This window comes from Molothrus aeneus, chromosome 5 (genome assembly GCF_037042795.1).
Source record: "Molothrus aeneus isolate 106 chromosome 5, BPBGC_Maene_1.0, whole genome shotgun sequence".
NCBI lineage: Eukaryota > Metazoa > Chordata > Aves > Passeriformes > Icteridae > Molothrus > Molothrus aeneus.
Window position 1 is genome coordinate 30,398,981 of NC_089650.1, and position 24,312 is coordinate 30,423,292.

General features: G+C 35.7%; 1 protein-coding gene across 6 annotated transcripts in view; it reads left to right on the plus strand.

Annotated features, from left to right (window-relative positions):
- PPFIA2 (PTPRF interacting protein alpha 2) overlaps positions 1 to 24,312 on the plus strand; it is a 287,766-nt gene that overhangs the window by 137,696 nt on the left and 125,758 nt on the right. For 4 of the 6 annotated variants that reach the window (XM_066549725.1, XM_066549727.1, XM_066549728.1 and 1 more), the window contains one exon: positions 8,726 to 8,788. The exons of the other annotated variants lie outside the window; for them this stretch is intronic. In XM_066549725.1, coding sequence (XP_066405822.1) covers positions 8,726 to 8,788 — 63 coding nt within the window. The remainder of the gene's footprint in view (positions 1 to 8,725; positions 8,789 to 24,312) is intronic. 6 annotated transcript variants of the gene reach the window in all.

The following is a 24,312-nucleotide window of genomic DNA, read 5'->3' on the forward strand; positions in this document are numbered from 1 at the left end:
CTTTATGGGGATTCTTCTGGGCCCTACTAGCTCATGTCTATCTCCTCCCTTTCTCGCTATGTTTTATGAACACTTTACAGATTATAAAAGTAATACTTGAAGGACAGACACAATGTACAGGTGTAATCACAAGGTTGTTACACTTGCTGACTTTTCAGTGATAAGATGTAAAATTTTGATTTATAAAAAATAAACATTAGAAAGTTGTATTTTTAAGGCCCCAGATAATGTTAAGCAATTCTAATTTTTATTAAAAATACAAAATTGTATTAGTAGTGTTGTCAGATCCTCATGGTTTAAATTTGGATTTTTTGCACTAATCAACAAAATACCTCCGTTTTGCAAAAGAGATCCTATGTTTTTATATATGTATTTGTCTGTATATGCAGTTCACTGTACTCAAAAAGATTGCTTTTGTCTGCATCTGGATACTTTCATGTTATTATAGAGGTGAGACAGGAAAAACATGGCCAATATCTCTCCAGTGATGCTTTGATATTAATTCTTTGGCTGTTTGAATAATTGTTGCCAGAGTAATATTTTACTCTTTTTACTACATTCTTTTCATTGTAGTTAGTGAAGTCTGTGCTCCTGAATTTAGTGTTTTAAGCTGTGCTGTTTTCTCACTTTTATATGGGCATGATAATTATTGTTACACTTGAAGATCATGTTCTTGGCTATTTAAAATATCTATGTGCAAAGCATGATCATAGGTGTCAGGAAACCCTTTCTTTCCTGGACCACTCCTTGGTCCCTGCTGCAGCATAGCAAAGAAAACAGGAGTCATGGATGAACCCAGCTGTCTCATTTTCCTCAAGTTGTCTGGTATACACAACTTCAAGCACCTTTGTCATTCTCTTCATCAGGTTTTCAACATCAATTTCTGTTTATTTTCATTAAAAAGACCTAGCTCTTCCAACATACTCTGTGAGGAAATTTGGTCTGATTTATGCTTCAAGTAGCTGAAGGGAATGTTGCATATGGAGAAAATAAACAAAACAAAAAGTTCCCAAAGCTTATTTTCTTCTTTAAATTCAGGCTTTCAGTCCGTCCGGTGTTGAATTTTAAACCAGTGTCCAAAGTGACAGTTTAAAACAGTTTAAAAAAGTTTTTGTGGATAAACATGCTGGTTTAATACATAAAGACAAATAGTCCTGTGTGCTTTCTTCAATTGCAAAGTTTTATGTTTAATTAACATCTTTCCTTTAAAATTAGAATTTCATTTCATTTTCTAATTGCTCTTCTCAATACTGTTTCTCATGGAAGTTTTTGTGGAAAGACTGGCTTGTCTACCTCTCAAACTTAGGCAAGTGGTCAAATGTAGAAATTTACATTTGAACTATTTACTGGAGTGGAATAACCAGTTTTATGTGCATTTCATCCTAAGATAGTGTTAAGGAATACATTCAGAGCAGGTAGCTCTGTGTGCAGGTTCAGTGCCTGGGGACAGAAACTCAGAGGCAAGGTGGGAACCCACAGACCCCAGACTGCTCCTCTTGGACTGTGAGAGTATAAAATGATAGGGCATCCTTTGCTCAGGGCCCCTCCTCAGAGGCACCAGGTCAAAAAGTTATTTTTTTTTATTGCACCGAGATTAAATTATTTAAAGAAGTCCAGGGTGGACAGGGATCCAGGGCAGGGATAATTTCCCTGCCCTATTGCAATGCAAGAATGTGAAACTATATCTAAGATCTAATGCAAATAATAGTTTTCAATCCCTTAGGTACTCTAATTTTCAAATTCTTTCAGGAGGCAGTGAAAAAAAAGACTTCTGGTTCAGGCTCTTCTTCACCTACAACTTATTTATTTTGTATGTAAATGCTTCCACTCATCTCCACTGATATCCTCCACCTTAGGTCTGTCTTTCCACGGTGTAGTTTCACTGCCTGCATCTGCCACTGTTCGTTTTTCAAATGATGTTAATGTGAAGCTGAACTGATTTCTGACATCTGGTTGTTGCCCAAAACATTATGAGCAACCAGGAAAAAGACCAAAATCTTGTTAATTTGTACTTTATGCTGCTTGGCAGCATCATAATCACACTCAATTCTTGAAACTGTGTGTAAATTCTGAATGTATCATTGCACACTGTATGTTTGTTTGGTATTGGGGTGCCTCTTGGTATATAAAAAAAACTGGGAAGGAGATATTTAAATGCAAAGAAAAATACTGTACCTGAAATCTGTGTTAGGCTTCTATACTCACATGAAAAAGTAAATGAAGTAAAAGCAGCAGAGTGCTTGGAAATGTTGCACATGTATCTCAGTTTGTTCATAAAAGAAATATTCTCAGAGCTATACTTGCAAAGTGCCTAGCAAAGCTAGTGGGAATTTATAATATAGATTATTTTAAATAATAATTTCTTTAAGTCAGCAGGATTTTATGTGATAGCCCCGACCTGTTCAGGACCTAAAAGTGCTGTACAGTGAGAGGGATTGCTTAGAAGCTGATCCAACAGAGTAGCATTAAATCCCCAAGGAATTACCACTATCTATGCCTATCCCATTCGTATCTTCAAGGGCAAGCTGTATTTTTTAAGCAGTATCTTATCTAGAAGGATAAACACTTAAAAGAAAAAATCAAGCTAAGAACAGTTCAACCAAAATGCTTTCCAGACTTCAGATATCAATGTATCTGTAGACATATTTTCTCTTGAGGGGATAGACTATGAAAAATTGTGTGTTAGCCATATTTCCTGGGCTTGTAGAATGAGGTACCAGTTGCTCCTTTTTGTTTGTTCCCAGTCATACAAAATACTTGTGTTCTAGAGCCCAGGCAGAACAGAATGGTGCCCAAGGGCTGAATTCTGCACTCACCCAAGGGCACATTTCCTTCTCTTCCCTGCTTCCAGGTGATCAGAGGGCAAACTGTCCCTCTGGAGGAAACTGGATGTGCTGGCACATACCTTCAGGAAAATGAGGGAAATATGCATTACTGCCAAACAAGTGATTCACTGTCTTGTTTGGTTGTTTTTTTGGTTTTTTTTTCCCTATGCAGAAATCTGAGGAGTCAAAGAGGAACAGATTTTGAATAGGTGTCACCTGGCCTTTATGGGGCAATCAAAGTTGTGTGAGGCTGTAGAGAACTATTTAGGCATGGGTTTGGCTTTTCTCTCTGCTATAGTCATACAGTAAGAATGAGACTATAGGACACAAAGACTTTTAAATTCAAGCAAGTGTGATTCACTGTGTTTTGAATGTGTTTCTTAGTTTTGTCTTTAACAGAACTCTGATAGTCCCTGTGATCCTTGTAAGATTTCTCTCTTTCACAAGATCTGTGAGATTTCTGAGACCTGTATAGGCTCCTCAGTTGTGCTCGAGTTCCATCTGACCTGGATCTCTCAGCAGGTCTGTTCTCCAGAGACCATGTGCACAGTTTAGCATCAGTCTAAACACATCTTCCTAAACAGTGCTTGTCTTTTTGCAGGGCAGTATGTACACGTGTGTAAACTGCTGTCTCTTCCTTCCTCACAGCCTGGACAAGAGAGATTAGTACTGTAGGCTGAGGGCAGGTCTGGTAGCTGGTTCATTATAGGAGCAGGATTTCAGGGAGTGCGGGAAAACACTGTAGGTGTCTTTGGTTATTAATTTATTCTTTCTTTTATTTTTCTCTTTCACTCCCCCACCCCTCCCCTCCCTTCTCCTTTTCCATGCCAGTCATCAATAAAATGACTTGGAATTGAACCTGAAACATAAATAAGAGTTCACACATCATTAGACAGAGCAAAAGAGTAGCCAGCATGATTTCCACAGACCTAGTTTGAAAACCAATCAATATAACACTGTCCAGGGTAACACAAAAAATGTCTTGGATTCCATATTTGTGCAATGCTCTTATAGTTTCATATTTTTATACAATATGGAATTTCAAAAAAGGACAATGAGGTGCTGGAGCATTTTCAAAGAAGGACAATAAAGCTGGCAAAGGATCTGAACCACAAGTCCAATGAGGGACCTGTAGTTGTTTAGCTTAGCTATTTGAAGGGAGGTTATAGCCAGGTGGGGATACAACTCTTCTGCTATGTCTCAAGTGAAAGGATGTGAGGAAATGACCTAAAGTTGCCACTCCTGAGGAGGTTCAGATTAGATATTAGTACAATTTTTTTCACTGAAAGAGTGGTTAGGCATTGGAATGAGTTGCCCAGGAAGGTGGTGGAGTTGCTGTCCGGGGAGGCTCTCAAGAAGAGGTGTCTGTCTTTGGCATTTGGGGATATGGCTGAGGGGTGTTCATGGTGGTGACAGGTTCTTGATGGCCAGACTAGATGATCTTGAAGGTCTCTTTTAACCTTGATGATTCTGTGCCTCTGTGAAATGAGCGTGTTCTCCGTTTTCTGTACTTGCAAAAAAAAAGCCAAAAAACAAATAACAACCTTCTTGTCTGAGATGACTTTACATGGAGGAAATTCTGACAATTAGGAAGGAAAGGAAAGGTAATATATTTTTCTTTCTTGAATAGGAGCAATTCAGACAGTTCCATTTTAGAGTCTTTTTATTAAGTAAATTTTTAATGATGGAATGCATGCCTGAATTATTTCTGTGCTTTGGTAAAGCACAAAGGCTCAATCTAGATGTTTTAATGGATATATGAACTCAAACTCTGCTTCTGTAATCACTGTTCTGAATCTTCATTCATTGTAATAAGCATCTCCTACAAGAATATTGTAGATATTTTATAGTGTAAATGTAAGATTTTATTTTAACTGTGGTGATTTTATTGAAATATTTTTTAAAGGGATTAATCAAAGAATAATTAGAAAGTTCAGTTAGACAAAGGTAAATAAATATTTCTGAATCTTATTTTCTCTTTGAAGTGCTTAATAAGGTATTAGCTTACCTTGTTCTGTCATGTAACAATATTGTGGCAAGACTATTGTGCAGACTGCAAGGTCTGCCTTTCTATGTATTAGGTTTTAAGGAATAGATCTTGGCAGTTTTTGATAGGAAGTTCCCAGTAGTTCAGTGGGAGTACTCCCATGGACAAAGTGTGTACAGGTCAACAGAAATACCAGAGAGCTCTGTTGATATAGATTGCTTATAGGTGGTTTTTGTTACTTCTTTATACTTTTGGTTTTTTGCCTGGAGACTATCATCATCAGACATAATATTTATTTATGCATAGTGTGTGTGCATACATCTGTACAAATATTTTTCCAAGGGATACTTTTTTTATTTCTGAAAGCAGGATTGTCATTATTTTCTAGCAAGTAGGTTCCACCTGTCCGAAATCTTCATTATAGAATCAAAAAATCCTGGGAGAGATTCTGCCCTCGTTTATTCAATATTGTAACAAATTAAGTTTATTCAGTGAGTATCTTCGAATTTTTCAGCAACTTTCCATACCATTTTTATGAAATCTGACTTTCTTCTATATTCCCTGTCCTTATTTTGTATGTGGCCTTGAAAATAGAGTTGTACTGCTCATATCATAACTGGGTGCAGGATTTCCTGCTTTACCAGAGCTTTGACTGGGGACTAGCTAAGGAGGTTTGGATTTTTATGATGTTGGTGCTTAGGAAAATATGTTCTTCTTCATGTGACCTGGATAGCAAGACTGCTTGTAAGTCCAGTCTAAGTAACTAGTTGAAAATGCAGTTGCTTCATGTTTGAAGGTTAGGAATACCAGTGTTGGGATTAATGAATTTTGACCTAATTCTTTTAGGTTAATTTAGAGAATTAGGTAAAACTCCATTTAATTTTATTGCTTCCACAGAAACTTGAAATTATAGTCTCATAAGTCCTTTGTCACTATTTCCATCTGGTTGTGAAAGACAGGTCAGTGTGCTGCATATGTGTGCTGTTATTTGTGATTATTGTCTCGTGTAGTGTTGGGAACTCCAGGAGGCGTAGCTTGGCTGTGTGTGACCTAGAAGAGGGCATTTCATAGGTAATGTATTTTCTGAAAATGTTTTCAGAAGTGTCACAGCCTCAGACAAGGCTCTTCTATGTGGAAATCCAAATTCCAGAGACTGGAAACATAGTTTTAAGTCCTTAAGTAGGATGCAGCTTGAGGATCTGTCCCCCTGCATGTGGTTTACAGCAAATAGTAGCCAAAGTGCTCATCCCAAGCAAGAATATATGCATGTTCTAGAAATTCATTTTCAGAATTTTCTCTCTCTTTTAACCCTATTTTCTCCTCTGCTAAACTTTAATTTTCTCCTCTGTTAAACATTTTCCAAAGGAGAAAGCCCAAACTGTAATAGGAAGTGTCATAAATATTAATTCAAATATGTTGTAGTTACTAAGGTACAAAATACTAAGTTGATTCTATACCATTAGATACATTCCTGAATAGAATAAACATTTCATCAGCATGCCTGAATGGGAATTGCTGCACTAGTTAAAATGCATAACTCTTTCATAGATTTTTTTGTACCTCCAACAATTGCCAATAATATCCTCATGACAATATGATGCATTTGCCTCAACATACATTGTTTGAAGAAAAACAATTTTAGAATTCATGCACCAATTTTATACTTTTAATGGAATATTTTTATTTCACTTTTCTTACACTTGACATTTTGGATAGGAAATTACTATGGCTATAAGGAAATGACCTTACAGTATTGAAGTATCAGGGATCACTCATTCCCAACTGTTTTAAGTTTCCGAAGAGTCAAAATACTGGACTTAAACCCCATCAGCTGCTAGAATTGCATTCAACAGAATTAATTTTATACTTTTTGTCACTATGTCTTTTGTGAGTATTCCTCAGTTTTACAAGGGGAAAGAGGGGGAAAATTGTTTACAAGATAATTTGAAAAGTTATGATAAAGTTACTCAGAGAATATCGCTGTTAACAGTGAACAGCAAGAATAAATTAGTTAATAGAGCTCAGATGCAGCAGTCAAAAGTATACAGTAGATCTACCTTTTTGAACATAAGTGCAAAATTTTCAGAAAAGTCATGTATCAGACATATGGAAATTAAAATGTGAAAAAATTTATTCCAAAAGCATTTGTTTCAACATTTTTAGTAGTGTTGTGTGTGTATATAGAGATATATATATACACACACACATACACACAGAGATGTAATTTATGAACCATTGAACCATGATTAAATAAAGATGCACGAGACTGAATGGGTAAAATTTATAATGTGTGTGTTTACTTGTGCTGAAGTATTGTTTATTTAAAACAGTGCCATGCTAATATAATATGTATTGTGTTTTCCTTGAAAAATTCTGGAACAGTGGTGGTATAAATACATCTGAACATGATACATGAATTAACGTGAATTGCTTTGCGTGGAAATTATCTTTTCTAAAGTTGATCCTCTGTATGAAATGAAATATCTTTTAAGTAAAGAGAATAGCATTATAAAAATGTTTCCAAATATTTAAGGCTGTAAATCTAAAGGGAAATCTGACAGAAACAAGTTAAGAACTTGTCAGCATACAGGGAGTTTTTCTTAAAATTCAAGATTTTTTTTTATCTATATGACTGCATAATTCTCCTTTAAAAGACTGAAAGTTTAAAAGTATTTCCAGTATTTAAAATTGTTATAAATCAAAATGTGAGGATCATAGCAAATATGTGATTTGAAGGTAGATGGGCATGGAAACTTGCCTGTGGGTGTTTTTAATTATATTGATAATGTGCACATTTTTGTTTACTGCAAAAGTAAACTGTAATATCCAGTCAGGTTTAACTTCCTCAAATTATAATAGTAAATTCATTGTAAAACACATCTTGCAGTAAGTTGTGTTTTCCATATGTTAAAAATACTTGAATCCAAGTAATATATATTGTATTTTTGCCTGCTTTAAATACCAGGTTTACTCTATTGAGTTGGTAAATAATCACAGAAATAAATCTTAGGTCAATATTTATTTTGAGAAATGATTAAGCTCAACTATTATTAGCATGAACATTGTATGTATTGTTACATATGCTCTCAGTAGTGGAAAGAAATTGTTTAAAAGTTTAGTCTAGAAATGGTGGGTTTTTTACATCCGGAATTTTCAAAAATGTCTGCTGTTAATTTCTTAAGGAAATTTTGAAATCAGAAGAAATACTGCCTGGTCAGATTGCCTACTAGTCAAGGTCTATCTAAAGAAAATTGTTATTTATTGGGCTCTGCAGAAATAAATTAGAAAGGAGGAAAAAAGGAGGAAAAACAGCATTCAATGCTGAAATACATTCTTCAGGAGCTGAAGGGACTTCCAGATTTTTTAAAGGCAGATAGCTTCTTTCCTGCTATTTTTATACTCTTATGATTGTTTGATGGAAGAAGGAAGTCTGAGCATGAAAAAATTATCAATTTATCAGGTAAATTGCTCCTAATATTTTAAAAAGGTTTATTGATGTTGATGTTTTTCCATAAGACATTTAAATATGGGGGAGAAGGTCCTACTTTCTTCAAACCTCACAAACAGGTAAAATTCTTAGTTTGTGTAGAGACTTCAGGCAGAAGTCAGCCATGGAGCTGGGATTATTTCTCCCTGGTTATTGGACTGTCCAGTGCTTCAGAGACCACTTCTGTGAACGCAGAACACCAAAGTGATCTACCATTTGGTTGTTCTCAGTACTTCATGAGGCAGGAGATGTAACAATACTTTCAATTTCTTTATGTGAATTTCAGTTGAGCCACATCAGTGTTCTCTTGGATAAGCTTGTTTGAATGATCACATTCATCTGTTAGTATGGTGTAATTTAAGTAAACTGTAGTACTGTACAAAATTCTGTTCCATTCAGCAGAATCTCTGTTGCCCCCTTTTGCAGATGACGGTTGCTGCTGGTACGAGCATTGAGAATAACATTCAAAGGACCATATCCTGCCCTAATGTATGTTCAAAATATCTTGGTTTTTTGCGTAATTTAAATGTGAAGCCTCCTTATGTGAATTTGATATTTTGTTGCCCATTTTTTGTGCATCTCGAGGTTACTTCACATTATGTATTTCAGGGTCAATGAATATTGTACTACAAGTGAGGTCTCAGTCTATCAAAATTCCCAAATTGCTGTAATTCTTTCATATATGGTTTGATGGTGCAGCTAAATAAAGATGATGATAATATATTCATAGTACCTTCTGCATTTACCTTGCTTCCCAACCAGCTCAATGCTCCTGTCAGTTGAAATCAGTAGAATAGCAATAGACAAAATGAGGAAAGCAATGAGAGGCTATCTTCATTCTACTTAACCTTGTCCTAAATTGCATTTTGATGTGAAGATGTGTAATAATAAATGTGGAAGGAAGGTAATTTCATTTTCATTACTTAGGCAAATGTATACTATGACTTAAAATAGAAGGAGGGGGGGGAGTTATTACTTATGAAAGGTAGAATTAGTGATATATCTGGTTAAGAAAGGAAGCAAATTATTCACTTGTAGTATAATAAGTCATTTGTCTTTTTAAACTAAAACTATTTAGATAATGGAAAGTCATTGGGACAAAATTGAACTCTTATACATTAATGGGGAAGCATTAATGAAAATTGGGATGAACTCTTGAGAAAAGACTGTGGCTCTGACTTTTATAGAAGCTATTTTTTATCATGTAATGTGTTTACTAATTTATTTTTCAACTAAAGATTATCATATTTATAGGGGAACTGGCAGCTGTAATTCTGAATAAACACTTCCATCCCATTAAGTTCTTTGAAGATATAGCAAATAATCAAAGAACAAGCACAATCTAGTTAAAGTAACTAATATATAAAAGAGAAAATGCTGTGATTTATTATTGGTAAATGAATTTGTCCTCCCTGTCTGGGAAAATAATCTCAAACCAGTCTTTTTTCTGGAAAGTTTGTGCTTTTAAGGAAACAAAGAGAAATTCTTTACACGACATTCTTAGAAGATACTGCATCTGACCATCTGAATCATTGTGGATTTCTGCATACATTTGTGGAATAGATCAATATTATAAATTCTTGTCTATATTTTTGTACTGCTTGATTCCATTTTTATACTTCTGTGCAAAGGAAAAACTCTTCCTCAATACATAGTGTATGATTAATCTCCAATCTCTTATGGATTTTCAACATGACTTTAACTTCTCCAGTGCAATTTTAGTATCCCAGTTTGCAAATTGGACCATTTGTAATGGAAGCTAGTGATATAGACAGACAATAGCTAGTAATACAAAAAGACAATAATATGGCAGAAATTATGAGCATGTAAAAATGCACTATTTCCAATTTAGTTATAGAAGTCCATGCTATTACTTCAAAATGGTTTGTGATCTTTTAATTTTCTTTGAGCAACCTGCTCTAGTGGAAGGTACCCGTGCCTGTAGCAGGGGGTTGGAGCTAGATGATCTTTAAGGTCCTTTCCAACCCCAAATATTTTATCATTCTATGATTTTTGAATTTATAATTAAGAATGAGCAAAATTTCTGTTAGTTATAAAAGAATCCTGTTTAGAGATAGAATATAATCCCTGTCAACACCTGTATGTCATCCAAATGCACTCGAGCAAGAGCAAAAAGTGGAAATCTGCACTCAGCCTTTCACTCAGCATCTTGAAGGGAGGACAGGAAGGCAAGTCATTTCTACTTTACTAGTACAAAATTAAGTAAATAATTTATTTCATGCCATTTAATGCCAACCCCCCAGTACAAAATTAAGTAAATAATTTATTTTATGCCATTTAATGCCAACCCCAGTGGACATTAAGGCTGTCAAACCTGCAGCCAAAATTGTTTGAATGTGTGGATAATTTTCAATTATTGGGCTACATTATTGTGAAATGTTTCATGTAATTACTGTGAATAACACAACTTTGTATTTCTGCCTATTGTGTAAGGGATAACTACAGCCCATAGCCTTAAAACCATAAAATTTTCAATCAGTATATCTTGCAGTGGTTCAACCTTTTAATTACATGGCATTAATAATAAGTTTTAATTAATTATAAACCTCAGTTACTTAATCAGAAAGGCACAATACATTTGGTTTGGCTTTTCTGGCTCCTTATCTCAGACCCAAAATATATTTCTAGAAGTACTCACATAGAAGCACTGTTTGGAATGCTAAAACCATAAAGAAAACATAGAATAGATGTTTCATGAGACAAATATGATAAAAATATTAAAAAGGCTTTCTTAAGCCTGAGTAAAATTTCTTAATGTTATTAATAACAAATGTAAACAGGTTTTTAGATATAAAGGGTTTGTAGTATTTAATTTTGCTAATGGAAACACATTGCAAGGCTTGCAATAAAGCTGAAGCTCTGGAAGAAGCTGTGATATATTCAAAATTGAGAATTCAGCTATTATGGTGGTTTTCAAGGTACAACTTTGTGGACAGGTTCCCATATATTAAGAGTTCTAATCTATGTGCTGTTGCTCTGTGAAGTTTACACCTTCATAATTATAGACTTCAATTTACCTTTATTCCCAAATAAACTTTCTGTTTTCTATTTTTCATTATTATCAACTGTTCATGCAGCAGAAGCTGAGGGAAGAAATGGATATTCTATACAATCATAAAATACTTTGCAGATTATTCTTCTCTGTATTGTTTAGTAGGATATTAGCTGCTAGGTTTGCTGTCTTTCATGCAAGATATCCCAAATCATTATTCTGTCTATCTGTGGTTTTGAATAGATTGGCCTTTAAACAACCACTCCAATTGCTGTATAGTTCATAAACACCATTTCTTGATAAGAATATCAGTAGATATAAGCTTAAAGTACACATACATTATAAAATGGCTGGATGAATATTAATGATGAATGTAGAGTCACTTAGGACAGTCTGTCATACTGAGATATCTCAGTGCCTTTACATGATGACAGGAAGCAGTGCACAGACAAAGACAGGACACTTTGTATGCAGACCCAGTTGCTGGGGCTGCCTGACCCTGAGCTTCTGCAAAATTGCAGCACTAATGCTCCTTTTCTTTACTGCTCTTTAAGGTCCACAGTGAAAATGTAAACAGCAAAATACAAAACAATATGGTGACAGATATTAAGCATGCTGTGTCTCTTTACTCAGAACAGAACCTGAATCTGTGCTTTTGTAAAACAAAATTGAGCTATATAGTATATGAGACATGCTTCACTGTATGTGATTGGAAAGAAAACTATTTAATTGGAATCAAGTGCAAACACAATGCATCTTGTTCTTGAACCATCAAATTTAACACTCCTCTTTCATGGTAAAGCCACATTTGTTTTGTCTAAACAAGATACACGCCTTCAGAAATTCTTTGAGCTAATCAGAAGTTTCAGAGTGTAAGTACTCTGAAATGCTGGGTCTTTTGGATTCCAGTATATGTGATTCAGACTGGGTTTTTTGGGTAGTCACTTTTATCCATTACAAAGCTTAATGTGCTTAAATTTTTAACATCAATTTTTTATTATTATTTTATGGCTTTAGCCAACATGTGGAGCATATCTATAGACATTTTATACAGGAGCTCTGTAGGAAAACAGCAATTTGTTTATATTTTTTCAAATTCAGCAGTTATGCAGCATCTTATAAAATTGCTGGTTTTCATCCATCAGCAAGCTTAGTTCTTTACAGTATTTCAAAAGGGTTTTTGAGAGGGTTGCAGTAAGGAGGGGGCTGAGGGTGAAAGTGTTGGTAATATACAGATGCCTTAAAATATCAGCATATTTTTTTCTACCTATACAAAAATATAACTGTACTTCCAAGGTTTTTTTAATCAAGGATTAAACCCTGGTTTTTTTCCATAAGTTTGTTCATTTGAATAAGCTGAGCATGTCTTTTCCTTAAATTGAAGCCAAATGCCTTTATTCTGAAGAAGAAATGAGTTTTTTTTCTATGTTGGGAACATTTCTGAGATCAAGAAGAAAAAGTACTCCAGAACTGCTACAGATAGGAAGAAAAAAGTTGGAAGCCAAAATATAATTACAGGCCTCCAACCTTTTTCAGATTGTTATGAAAGCACCCTGAGCTTTCAGCTCAGCTGCTTCAGCTCATTTTCCAGCTTTATAGAAATCAGGGATTTACCAGTGACCTACCACTGAAGCTAGAAACCCATTTTATGTGATCACCTGACACTTTCAAGCCTCAGACCCTCTTGACACATAGGTGTCTTACTTATGTCCATGGAAGGAAAAAAGAATTGCAGGGAGGTTTCTTTTCTCAAGTTTTCACAAACTCCATAGTTTAAAGTCTTCAAGAGTTACTTAATTCACAAATAAACTTGCAAAAAGAAAAGCAGTTTTGATTTCTTTCTCAGTGACAGTGATTGTGCAGCTCTATATTTTCAGCATGGCACTAATCTTTGGCCCTCACCTCTCACTTCCCTGCCACAGGGCCAGCAAATCCAACTGTGCAGCCAAATATTTCTGCTTCTGCTTCAGATCTCGTGACAGGCAACCAACTGGCAGGTCTGCTGCTGGGCCAGCCGTGCCAAGTGTGTTAAATCAGGGCCTAGAAAGAGACAGCAGCAATGCTTTTCAGCTGGGGAGATGTATTGCTGGCAAGTGTATGCCTTGGCAACAGTGGGGTGTCCTCATCCTCAAGTATGTGGCAGCACCCTCCTGGTAAATGCTCTTACATGCACAGCTTCATGTCCTGGCATTGCTTTGCAAGCATTCCAACAGTTTCCCATGGCACTCAGCCTGACTCAGGCCCAGTGCATTGATTTGAGGGATTGAAAAGTGCAAAATGGATATCAGGTATTCACAATTGTAGAAGGATTTGCAAGAAACAATTCTCAGATGATATCTAAGTTATTCCACACCACAGGCTGTAGCTCCCTAGAGGAGCTAGAAGGAAGATCTAGATTTGGAAAGAACAATGCTTTGGGGAGAAGAGCGGGTTTTCATTGGTTTGGTAACATTTTTCCTTTGGATTATTGCTGAGAAAAATCTTAGCCCTATCACCAGAAAACAGGTGGGACAAAATCTTTTCATGGCAGAGATCTAATGTACAGGAAATAATTTTCTAGATAACAGTGATGCTTCTAGATACTTTACTACTCTCCTGTACTTTGCATTTGTCCTGCAGAAGAGGGATACAGAAGAGCTATCAGCTGTTAATGACAGAGAAATAACTCATTCGGCAAAAGGCAGTTGGCAAATTCCTTTGAAAGAATAAAAGAATGCCACCCATCTCAGGACGTGTGAAAAATAAATCAGCTCAGATTCAGATTATTTCTGTGCTTAGCAATACACAATGTTTATGGTGAACAGCTTTTGCTTAGTGGAGCTGGGAACTTTTCTTGCTGTTGTGATGCTGTTGCTGGAACCAAGTGGAGGCAGAGGAGGAAGCTCTCCTAGGGAAAAAGTTTCTGGACCAGAAAAAAACAATAATGGAATTGAAAAGGGCAGCCATGGACAGGAAGGGGGAAAATAATTATGATTTATTAAGCATGGAGTATGGAAGCTGGTGGGGGATCACGGACACCAATGGGAACAGGGGGCTGGTGGCTGTGGGGGAGGAACAGACCTGAGATCAAGGAGAAAGAGAAGGGAATTTTAATGGCACAGTTCTCCTAACTGAAAAGGCAGACATTTTCATGTAAATGTGATGTTTCATTGGAAAGATGTCTCAGATAGGCCTAAAGTGGGAGAGAGGTGCCCCTTCCTAAGGTATCTTGAGTTCCAGCAGTGGAAACCCTAAATGATGGTATGGCAGGTGGCACTTGTCATGTGGTCTGGACATTTCTGCTTCTAGTTCTCTGTTCAGCCCAGATTTGATGCTGTGTATCAGGCACATCTAACATGTTGATGAGAAAATCATTCCTTCCACTTTGGGAATTTATAGAGGTTGTATTATCAAATATACTTGTGAATTCTTTAGACGTATGGATTAGTTCCAAGCCAGTAAAATAATCAATGTCACACCAAGCTATATGTTGCACTTAATTAAATATTTAAGGGAAAGTCCCTAACTGCTAGTTCAATCACTCTATTTGGTAAGAGCTCAGCTTCTAGACAACAGTAATCCTGCTACTGGCACTTAAATAATACTCTTACACTCTTCCAGTATAACCCTTTTACTGTAACTATATATGGCAATATATTACATTCTGAGTGGTGAGATGGAAATTTTGTTGTAATTATTTTCCCAGCCAATAGTTCTGGTTTATTAAATTGCTAATAGTTGTCCTCTAGAAGGAGAAACAAACATGCCCCGAGAAAAAAAAGGAATTATTTCAAAGGTCAGTATTACTTAAGCACTTGTTTCATGCTTACAGCAGACTGGAGTTAGAAGAAATTGGAAAGTGCACTGATATTGCAAGTGACAGACCAGAGGAAAAAGCTTGCACCAAAGATTGTGTCCTGAGGTTTCCTTGGTGCCTCAAGGAAGTGGCTGGCTTTAAAATGCACAAATGCTTTATACAATAATGATGGAATATAACATTAAGGCAAGGATTAAACTTGATTTCAGTTTCCCAGAGGAAATGCGTGGGGAAAATCTATACCGTGAGAACTCTAGGCAGTCTATCTAAAATACAGCGTAGTTATTTTCTTGAGCATTAAGGACATACCATTAAAAGAAATTTAGAGAAACTCACCTTCCAATGGCACATTTATATTCTCATGCTGCTGCAATGTGAAGTAATTGATGTTTGCAAAAAAAACAGAAACGGCAATATGATCCTTCTGTAGATTTTGAATTTCCCCTGACCTTTGAATTGTACCATTGTTATTTCATTCATATGTAGTAAGCCTAGTAAAAGTTACCTAGGTGATAAAATGAATTTTGCAACTTTCTTATTTTCTGATTAAATTGTAGATACCTTTTAATCAAAGTAAATAAACCAAGCCCAAAATGAACAAAAAAAGAAAAAAAAAACTGAAAACAAAAAAATTCCAAAAAAAATCTTCAGGAAAGTTTATTATCCATCAGTTATTTTTGTCCAATCTTTCTTATATCTAATCATTCTGTATCAATTTTTTTTTAATAAAGATATCTCTATTCCCCAGATTACATGTTTTAGACACCAAACAATATCAAATTGCTAGCATGAACTGGCTTCTTATGTCACTATTCTCTCTTGTATTTTATGTAGGCAAAGGCATAATTATAGAGTAAAAGAGAAATGTGAGGAGGCAGATGATTTGAAATAAGGTATTTAATAGTGAAACAGAGAGGAAAAAAACCCACATTTTGGGGCAAGCAAGCAGAAAGAAAGCTAGTGAAGATACTTCTGGCAAGGGGATACTGTGATCTGCTAAACTTTCTTTCTCTTAAATATAGATTTTTCTATGTGAATAGATTATTCCTGGGACAAATAAGACATCTATTTTACTAGCATGACTTCTTAATTTTGATTCATATTCAGCTATTTCTTGGTTTTATTATTTTTACAATTGGACATATTGCAGATTTTATTCAAATGGAAAATCCTTTTCAGATCTTAGTTTTAAAATCTTCTTAGCATTAGCCTGCCTCTGCTTAAATTTCCGGTTTCCAAGTAGTATTAATATAATTCTGGAAATTGGATAGTAAGAAATCATAAGAAATTTTACATAAAGTAATTAGTGTCTTCATTTTTAAACACTAATTTGTAAAATATCTTTGAAGCAAAACCCTTGTTTAATTTCTTCTATCCTCTCCATGACCATGTTCTCCAGGTGAGGATCATAACCAATTTTTAAATTTTACCATGGTTTATGGATTCAGCTAATACTGCACTTGAGGAGTAGATAGATCAACTTTGAAGAATTGAATCAGTTAAGATATGGATGTCAGCTCAGATTTAGATGCAGAACTTGTGCTGGGAGGCTGGTTTTCTCTCATAAGTCCTTGATATCTTCTTGTCATGAGATCATTCTGTGCCTCCCCTTGAAGGGCATGATCCCTGCTAGGGAGAGGGGGAAGGGAAGCAAAAATGTGACAAGATTATAAGCACAGAAGCATAACTGTTTTCACTTTGCAAAATTATCAAAGAAATAAAAATAGCTTGTGCGCATCGCCAAAAAGTCTTACTGGGTTTCAAAAGAGAGAGAAGTAGCTCTAAAATGGTTTAATTTTTCTGGTGAATTATGTAAGTGTTTGAGTATTGATTTCAATATATTTTGCTTATTTTCATCAGATGAAAATTTGGACCTGGTCTCTTTGACCCACTATTTTGATAGAGAAAAATAGTTTGAAAATTAATTAAATGTTATTAGCTTAAACTTACACGGGTCAATAATTTTCTTAAAATTTCATCCTCCAGTTTCATAATGCATTTTGATTTGTTCCATAAACAATGACTTTGGTATTTCTCTTAGAGCAGATCAAGATAGATAGAGAACTAACCACTTCAACTCAATTGATTTTAAAATATTGGGTAAGCACCAGTATTTATCTTGGAAATTAATCAATTTTGATTGATAGCTATATTTGAGAAGTTTTTCAATATGTATTTTTTCAATTAGATCCAGTTAATCTATATGTGAGTTACCTGCCTGGCTGTTTAAAAGAACAAGAGTTTGTCATAAATAACATGAGCTGTAGCTGGAAGGTCTGTCACGAGTCTGGGCGGTCACCTGGTAATTTTTCCTCATTTTTCTTCTCTCACACATTTAGATCTGTTTTGATTCAGAACACAAATCCAAATGAAACTGCTAAAAGCAGGATGAAGGGTAAAATTAGGATTAAGAGGTCAGAATCTCTTTAGTATTTCTGAATTGAGATTTAAATGTGGTCTCTGTGACATAGTCTGTCAGTCTGGTCTCATGACCTCCAAGAGTAGTGTAGCATTCCTCTTAATTTTCCTGCTCTGACATCCCTTTGAGGACAAGACCAAGCTGTTACAATGGTAGAGTTGGAAGATCTCATTTAACTCCAACTCCAGAACCAGCTGTCCAGGTGACATACATCTAGGCATGGTTTCATCATTCAATAGATTTAGTTACTTCTACAAAGAAAATATGCTTTAAGGTGACAGTTTCTTTCAGGAACTATGTTGTGGCATGATTCCTTTTTAGTAACTGTGGATGTGTGAACTGTATTTGTATTTTTTACCTAGTCCAAAATACTCCAAAGGTATCCCTGAAGGCATGTGATTCTCTCCTTTTCATGGCTGCGCCTTGAAATAGTCTATTCCCACATGACAAATATTGTCATATTTTTGTGGTTATTCTTTTATTAGTATGTCTGAGGAATGGAAAAGTTTTATAGAGAGTTGTGTGGAAAATTAAATTTTTATGAAGAACTGGCCTCTAGCAAACTGTGCTTTCTTTCTTTACTCTAGAGAGGAAACCAAGGATGAGGTCTTGTTTATACTATCCCTGCCTCAGCTTGTGTTACCATGCACGCTCCAGCTGTAAACAGAGCAGATGGAGTGTTCTGATTGTATAAATGAACTTATTTGGCCTGAACGGCAGCATTTGCCCAAGATCAGGACAAGGAAGACAAATTAAGGGTCAATGCTGTGGGGAAAAAACTTGGGGATTCCTAGCACAGTGAGGGAGCCAGGGACTAGAAGGCCCTGCAGGACTTCTTGAGTCTTAAATATCAACCAGATGATACAACAGCCATCTGCAGAGTAGTTTTTTGATTCTGCCACTTGTATGAACAGCTCCTACTGCAACTTGGGAATTACAGACTGTTGCTGTTTGCATATTTTAGTTTTATTCCCATTGGTTTCAGTTACTGTTCATATCTCTGCCATTATTTTGTTTGCTTGCTTTCCTGCTTGCAGCTCAATGCACTTTTAAGAGCTGCTTCATTTTGCTGGAAAGAAGACCTTACTCAGAAGAAGGAGAAATGCATTTCCTGTGTTTATAGTCACAATGTTATTTTGACATAAAGGTGAGCATGGCCCATGTTGATGGTCCAAAACTCTGTAAAGGAGGTGGCAGCAATCAAAGCACTGAAGGAGAGCACACACACCACAGAATACAGACCCAGCAAACTCTAGATTTACTGTATGAAGGTGTAGCATCCAGCTCTCCACAGGGATTGCTATTTGTTTGTCAACCCAGGTGGCTGTGATGTCTGTCTTTTCCCATTCCAGTTGATTTACCAGGAAAATTGATTATGCATTATATAGCTGAAGCCAATTATCTGTCATGTTGTCTCTGCCTTGTCCCTCTCAATTTACTGCTTCTTTTTTTATATTTAGTTTGTAACTTCCTTTGGAAAGAAAGCATATCTTTTTGTGCTTTTACACAGTAGGATAAAATAGGCCTTGAGGTAGGGTTTCTAGTGCAAATTTATAGAAATTGCCTAATACAAAATAATTTTTTTCTTTACATGAAGTGTTATAGCAGAAGAACTGAAGGGAAAGTTTTATTATTTTCACTTGGATCAGCCAAAGACAATATTCAGTATATTTGACCTCAATGAGAAGGCCTTTCCAAGTATTGTACTGCTGATGGCAAAACTTTCCAAACCTCTGTAGGCATGGAATGATATATTATGGTTTATTAATATTTTAAACCTACATGAAAGTATCAACTTTCTGTGTCAAGTTTTGATAGTTTAGTTCTTTTCCCTTTAGAAGAGGTTTAACTAATGGACTTCTAGGCCTGACTGACTTTTAAGAGACATCTGAAATCGTTACATGGCAATTCTGGTTGCTGGAAGGGAATGCATAGGATGAATTCAGCTTAAACCTGTTGCTCTCTTCAAAGTCACATTTGCTATTTGCTCTGTACTTATAATTGTTGGGTTGAGCCATAAATACAGCTCCCCTGTGCTGATCTGTCTGGCTCAGGAAAATAAGGTTTTCTATTATTTTAGAAAAGTCCAAGTACATGACAAGGTGACCCTCAACTGACACAGCCATTTATCTGCAATATGGTCCTCAACACTGGTCCCCATGGTGTTGAGTTTAATTCCTGTATGATAGCTGTGGCTACTTCCAGAATTCTTTTTTAAGCTTCATGGGTTTATCATCCTTGTCTGTCTTCTCCGAGCTTCATTTCATGGTAGAGGTTCATTGAGTAATCACACAGAATCAGCAATATTGCAAATTACAGCAAATATTCTTGGAAGAACAAAAAAACAGCAATTTGTATGTACATTTCTCCCTTTTCCCTTAACAAGTCCAGTTAACCACATTCAGATAAGAATAGTGAATTTTCTAAAATTCACAGGTTTGGTCAAGTCCTCTGAAATACAGAAGTCCTTATGAGAAAATGTCATCAACAGATAAAACTAAAATTATGATACTGCACAGAGTAAGGATGAAGAAGGCATCAGTCATATGAATGATTCTGTCCATTACCTCATTAGCTGTCTGATAACCAAAACAAAATTTGTTTTTTAAATGTTTTATAAAGAAATCCATGAAATACTATTCACTTATTACAGAGGAGGTCTACAGAGAATAAAGAAATTTTATCCAAATTTTTAAATAAAAAGTTAATATCTCATTCCCTATGCATAACATTATTTGAAGATCTAGTGAATGGTGCATGCACGTATATTCATACAGTTTTACATAAGCTATGCAATAACAGACAAAATTTGTTGACTCCCCACATGATTTTAGAAAAAATTTAAATCAAGTTGAATGGCACCCTGAGGCAAAAGAGAAAATAAAACTTTATGCAAAGCTCAACATGATCAGAGGGCAAGGATGTTTTCAAGTATTTTATTTCTACAGTTATGGGCTCGATTGCCTACGTAACTAAATTGCAAAGATGCACTTTATGCAGGCATAAAAGGATAGCCTTTTTATGCCCTCTGTTTTTGCAAAGTTTCCTCCTTCTGTTCTCATGCCTGAGAAAGTGGGGTTTTTTGAGCTGAGAAAGTGTTTTGATATGATTGCAATGCTTTGGGATTTGGTTTGTTGGGAGTTTGGGGAGTGGAGGAGGTTGGGGTTTTTTCCATAAAGGTCTAAGGGGGTAATGAACACTGAAATGCTATCACTGCATTTTAATTACTTTAGTCTTTTTTCTTCTTTTCTTGTTTCTTTTTTTTTTTTTTCCACTGAGTGCAGCTGAAAAATAACTCAAAAATGTAAAGAATTTAAGAATTTAAGTACATAGAATACATTTCTTTCTTAGGGCATAAGAAATAGGTATTTCGCTTTAAATAAAAATTACTTTCTCATAACATTGCTAATAAAATTTTAGGTAGTAAAGGCTGGAAATGGAAATTTTAGACAAGACACAGCTTTACAGAATATTGAAAACCAATTGATTCAAAAAAGATGAGAAGGAAAAGAGGTGCTGCAAGGTGTTATCTCCAGTTCTGTAATGTGAACTGATTTTCTTGCATGCCAGTAGTGCTAAAATAGATGACTACCTACATAAATATCTTTAGGACTTTTAGTAATGTGATGGTTACATGCTAAATATAGCACAGGCAGAAAGCATTTTGGCACACCAAGTCAGATTTCCCGTTCGTCAAGCAGGTCGAGACACCACAGAGGGCTCTGCCCAAATTTACTGAAGCATTCATTACCTTTCCAAACTTGTTTAAGCACCCAGAGAGGGATTTTTCATGCCAGGTTACCCACAGACAGTTTACAGATGAGCAGTGAGATAGCTGTGGTGTGTGTGAGAGAGCTAAACCTGGGCTGAGTTGCGGGTGCATGGCTACAACTGAGACAGTGTTTTATGGGATGTAGACATCAGATGGAAACAAGACATTCTGGAGTCTTCTCCAGAGACCACTTTGTTTCTTATTCCTGGGATTCTTTCATTTCTCCTTGTCACAGCCCTTGTCAAACAATATGCATTTACAAGGACTGAGCTAGGTGTCTGCCTGAAACAGATATAGCCCACATATTTTCGCTGCATGCTAAATACTTTCTAGACTATTATCTTCTTGTGATGACACAGATTTTAGGGCTTCAGACTGAGAGTATTATGTCTCTAAATCAAAGTTTGTGAAGTATAACATGATTGATGTAATTAGCTGTTTTCTTCACTACACTTGACTAAGTACCAGTGGTTGTTTTTTCACTAGTGGGAAAGCATATACATTCCCCAGAGAATGGAGAACTGTTGAGGTATCATTTTCTGCAGGATTTATGTGACTATTATAGTCTAAGTTTAGCTTTTTAAGAGATTTAAACATATCTTCTGGGAGTATTTAATAGTCTCTATGTGAGCATTTGTGATTGTTTCAATCATAGCATAATTTCACTAACATATTACCTTAGAAAGATAATTTTTATTTTCTATCCCCTTCATATGACTCCATCATATTTTGTGGTGGTAGCTGTAATACTAAACACAGCTCTTCTGAGGAGAAGAGCTCAAAGATGTCACATATACGCTGTCCTGACCATTGTCATGTTTATTGTTATTATCTTGTTTATTTAGTTGTCGGTAGAAGTAGACACAATGTAGTAAAAGGGAACAGATGTAACATTGAATTGGTGGTAATGTGGTAGGACAATGAACTTCAAACAGAAACAGGAGCTCTGCAGCACCTCAAAGGCAACTAGAGTTGTTTGAAGTGTAGCTTTTGTTCACAGCACTAGACCTGGATCAGCAAATATAATTTAGTTTTGAAAGTGACAGTCACACTTCAAACAAGCCCAACTGTTTCTGAAGTATGTGTGTGAAGATTAGGTAGCAAGCCTTCCTCTGAGACAGTCTTGTAGTGAATATTTTAAATAGAATTTTAAAAATTAATAAATTTCTGTGTTTGTCAATTTCTGATTTTTCCTTTTTCTGGAGAAACATGGATAGTGTTATGTGGAGTCATCTAAATTATATGAAAAATGAACAAAACTTACTTGTAGTTACATATGACAGTGTTTATGTGAGGGGATCATACACCTTCTTGGGTAGGTCTGGCAAATCATGCAACAGAACTCAGAGATGTGCATGTATTTGTCATCAGACCAGATAACTCACCACTTAGAAGTCATGGGCTACATCCCGATTTTGGGGTACTGTTCTTCTGGAAGTCATGCTGTTCTCCTGTGTTGCACAGGCCCTGTTGATGCCTGAAGGACTAAATAACAAGATGTGGACAAAGATGCGTGTATTGCCTGGGTTCTGAGCAGAATCTGGCTCTGGACCACCTGCCTGTCCAGTGGGCAGCTAAAGAATGTATTGCTGATGAAGCCGTATTTTGTTGTAAATGTCCTATTTATTGAACACAATCACTGGAGTCCTACAGAGCTCTTGATTAGCAGAATTTTTTCTCATGTGTTGAACTACTGCTCTATTCTGATCTGGTTATTAAGAGATACCTCTGTTCAAATTAAAGTGCAAACAAGATCATGTGACAAACTCAATAATACAGATTTTATTAAACAGTAAATGTGAGTAATAGAGATAGAAATAGGAGGGGGAGAAGGGGAGAGCAGAGAAAGAGAATTTGAAAACCTCCAAGTATTTTATATCAACTGCCCTGTAGTCAAAAAAAAAAATAGATGCCAGTGTATGAATGTTAACATTTTAAGATGTTTTATTATTCCTTTATTTCCAACAAAGGCACAGAGGTTAATAAGATATTTGTTGCTTATGCAATTTCTAATACAGAATACCATTCCTTAATTTGATTTTCTTGGCATCTGTAACTACATTGTATATTTTTCCTCGAGACAAAGTCTATGTCAGTAATTACTAGTTCATCATATTTCCTGATGAAGAACATCTGTGACTTATTACCTTGTTTTCACCACTGAACTTTTTAAATTTTATTGCAATAGTATAGACAAAATTAAAGATTGCTGTTAAAAATTTCAGTATATGAAACAAGATTCAATGTATATCCCAAGCAAGACTGGGATTCCTTCATGAGTTACATATTTGTAATTTGTGATTAGCTAACTCTTAGCTGGACTAACTGGAAAGACAACAAGTCAATATATGAAGAAAAAGTCACATGTTTTCAGTTACCAAACAGAAAGCAGGTCAGTGAAATCCATGACTTAAATTATCTCCAGCACACACATCAAGAAACTACTATCTGTAAATGCAGTATATATATGTATACATGTACACTATGTATATGTATACAATATACATTGTAGTCATCTAAGTTAAAGGATCTGCAAATAAAGTGGAATTCACAGCTGTGAAACTACATATGCAAGTTCATTGTCATGGACTGAAAAAATGGAAATATCTTCCAAATGTCATTTATGCCACCTTTGCCCATTGCAATAAGACCCTAAGCCCTCACAGGCATTTGCCTCCGTTGTCAGTGAAAGTGTGTCACCACACTATTCCTGCATGGCCAGCCTTGTTGCTGAATTATTCTTACAGAGAGCTTTCCTAACACTGCACTGAACTGCTTTGGCAGCAGTTCAGCCTTGTTGTGTCTTGGGACATTTGTCTTGTTGTCTTCCCGAAGAACCAAACCCCCATAAGGCTCCAGGTGAGCACTAGCACCTAGAAGAATGGGATAATTACTAGCAATTTATGTTTTTTCTTTTCTTTTCTTTTTTTTTTTTTTGGAAGGGCAAGAGGGATGGCAAGATTATTGTCCCCAGGGTTACAATTATGAAGTGATCCCTGATCACCAGTTTTAT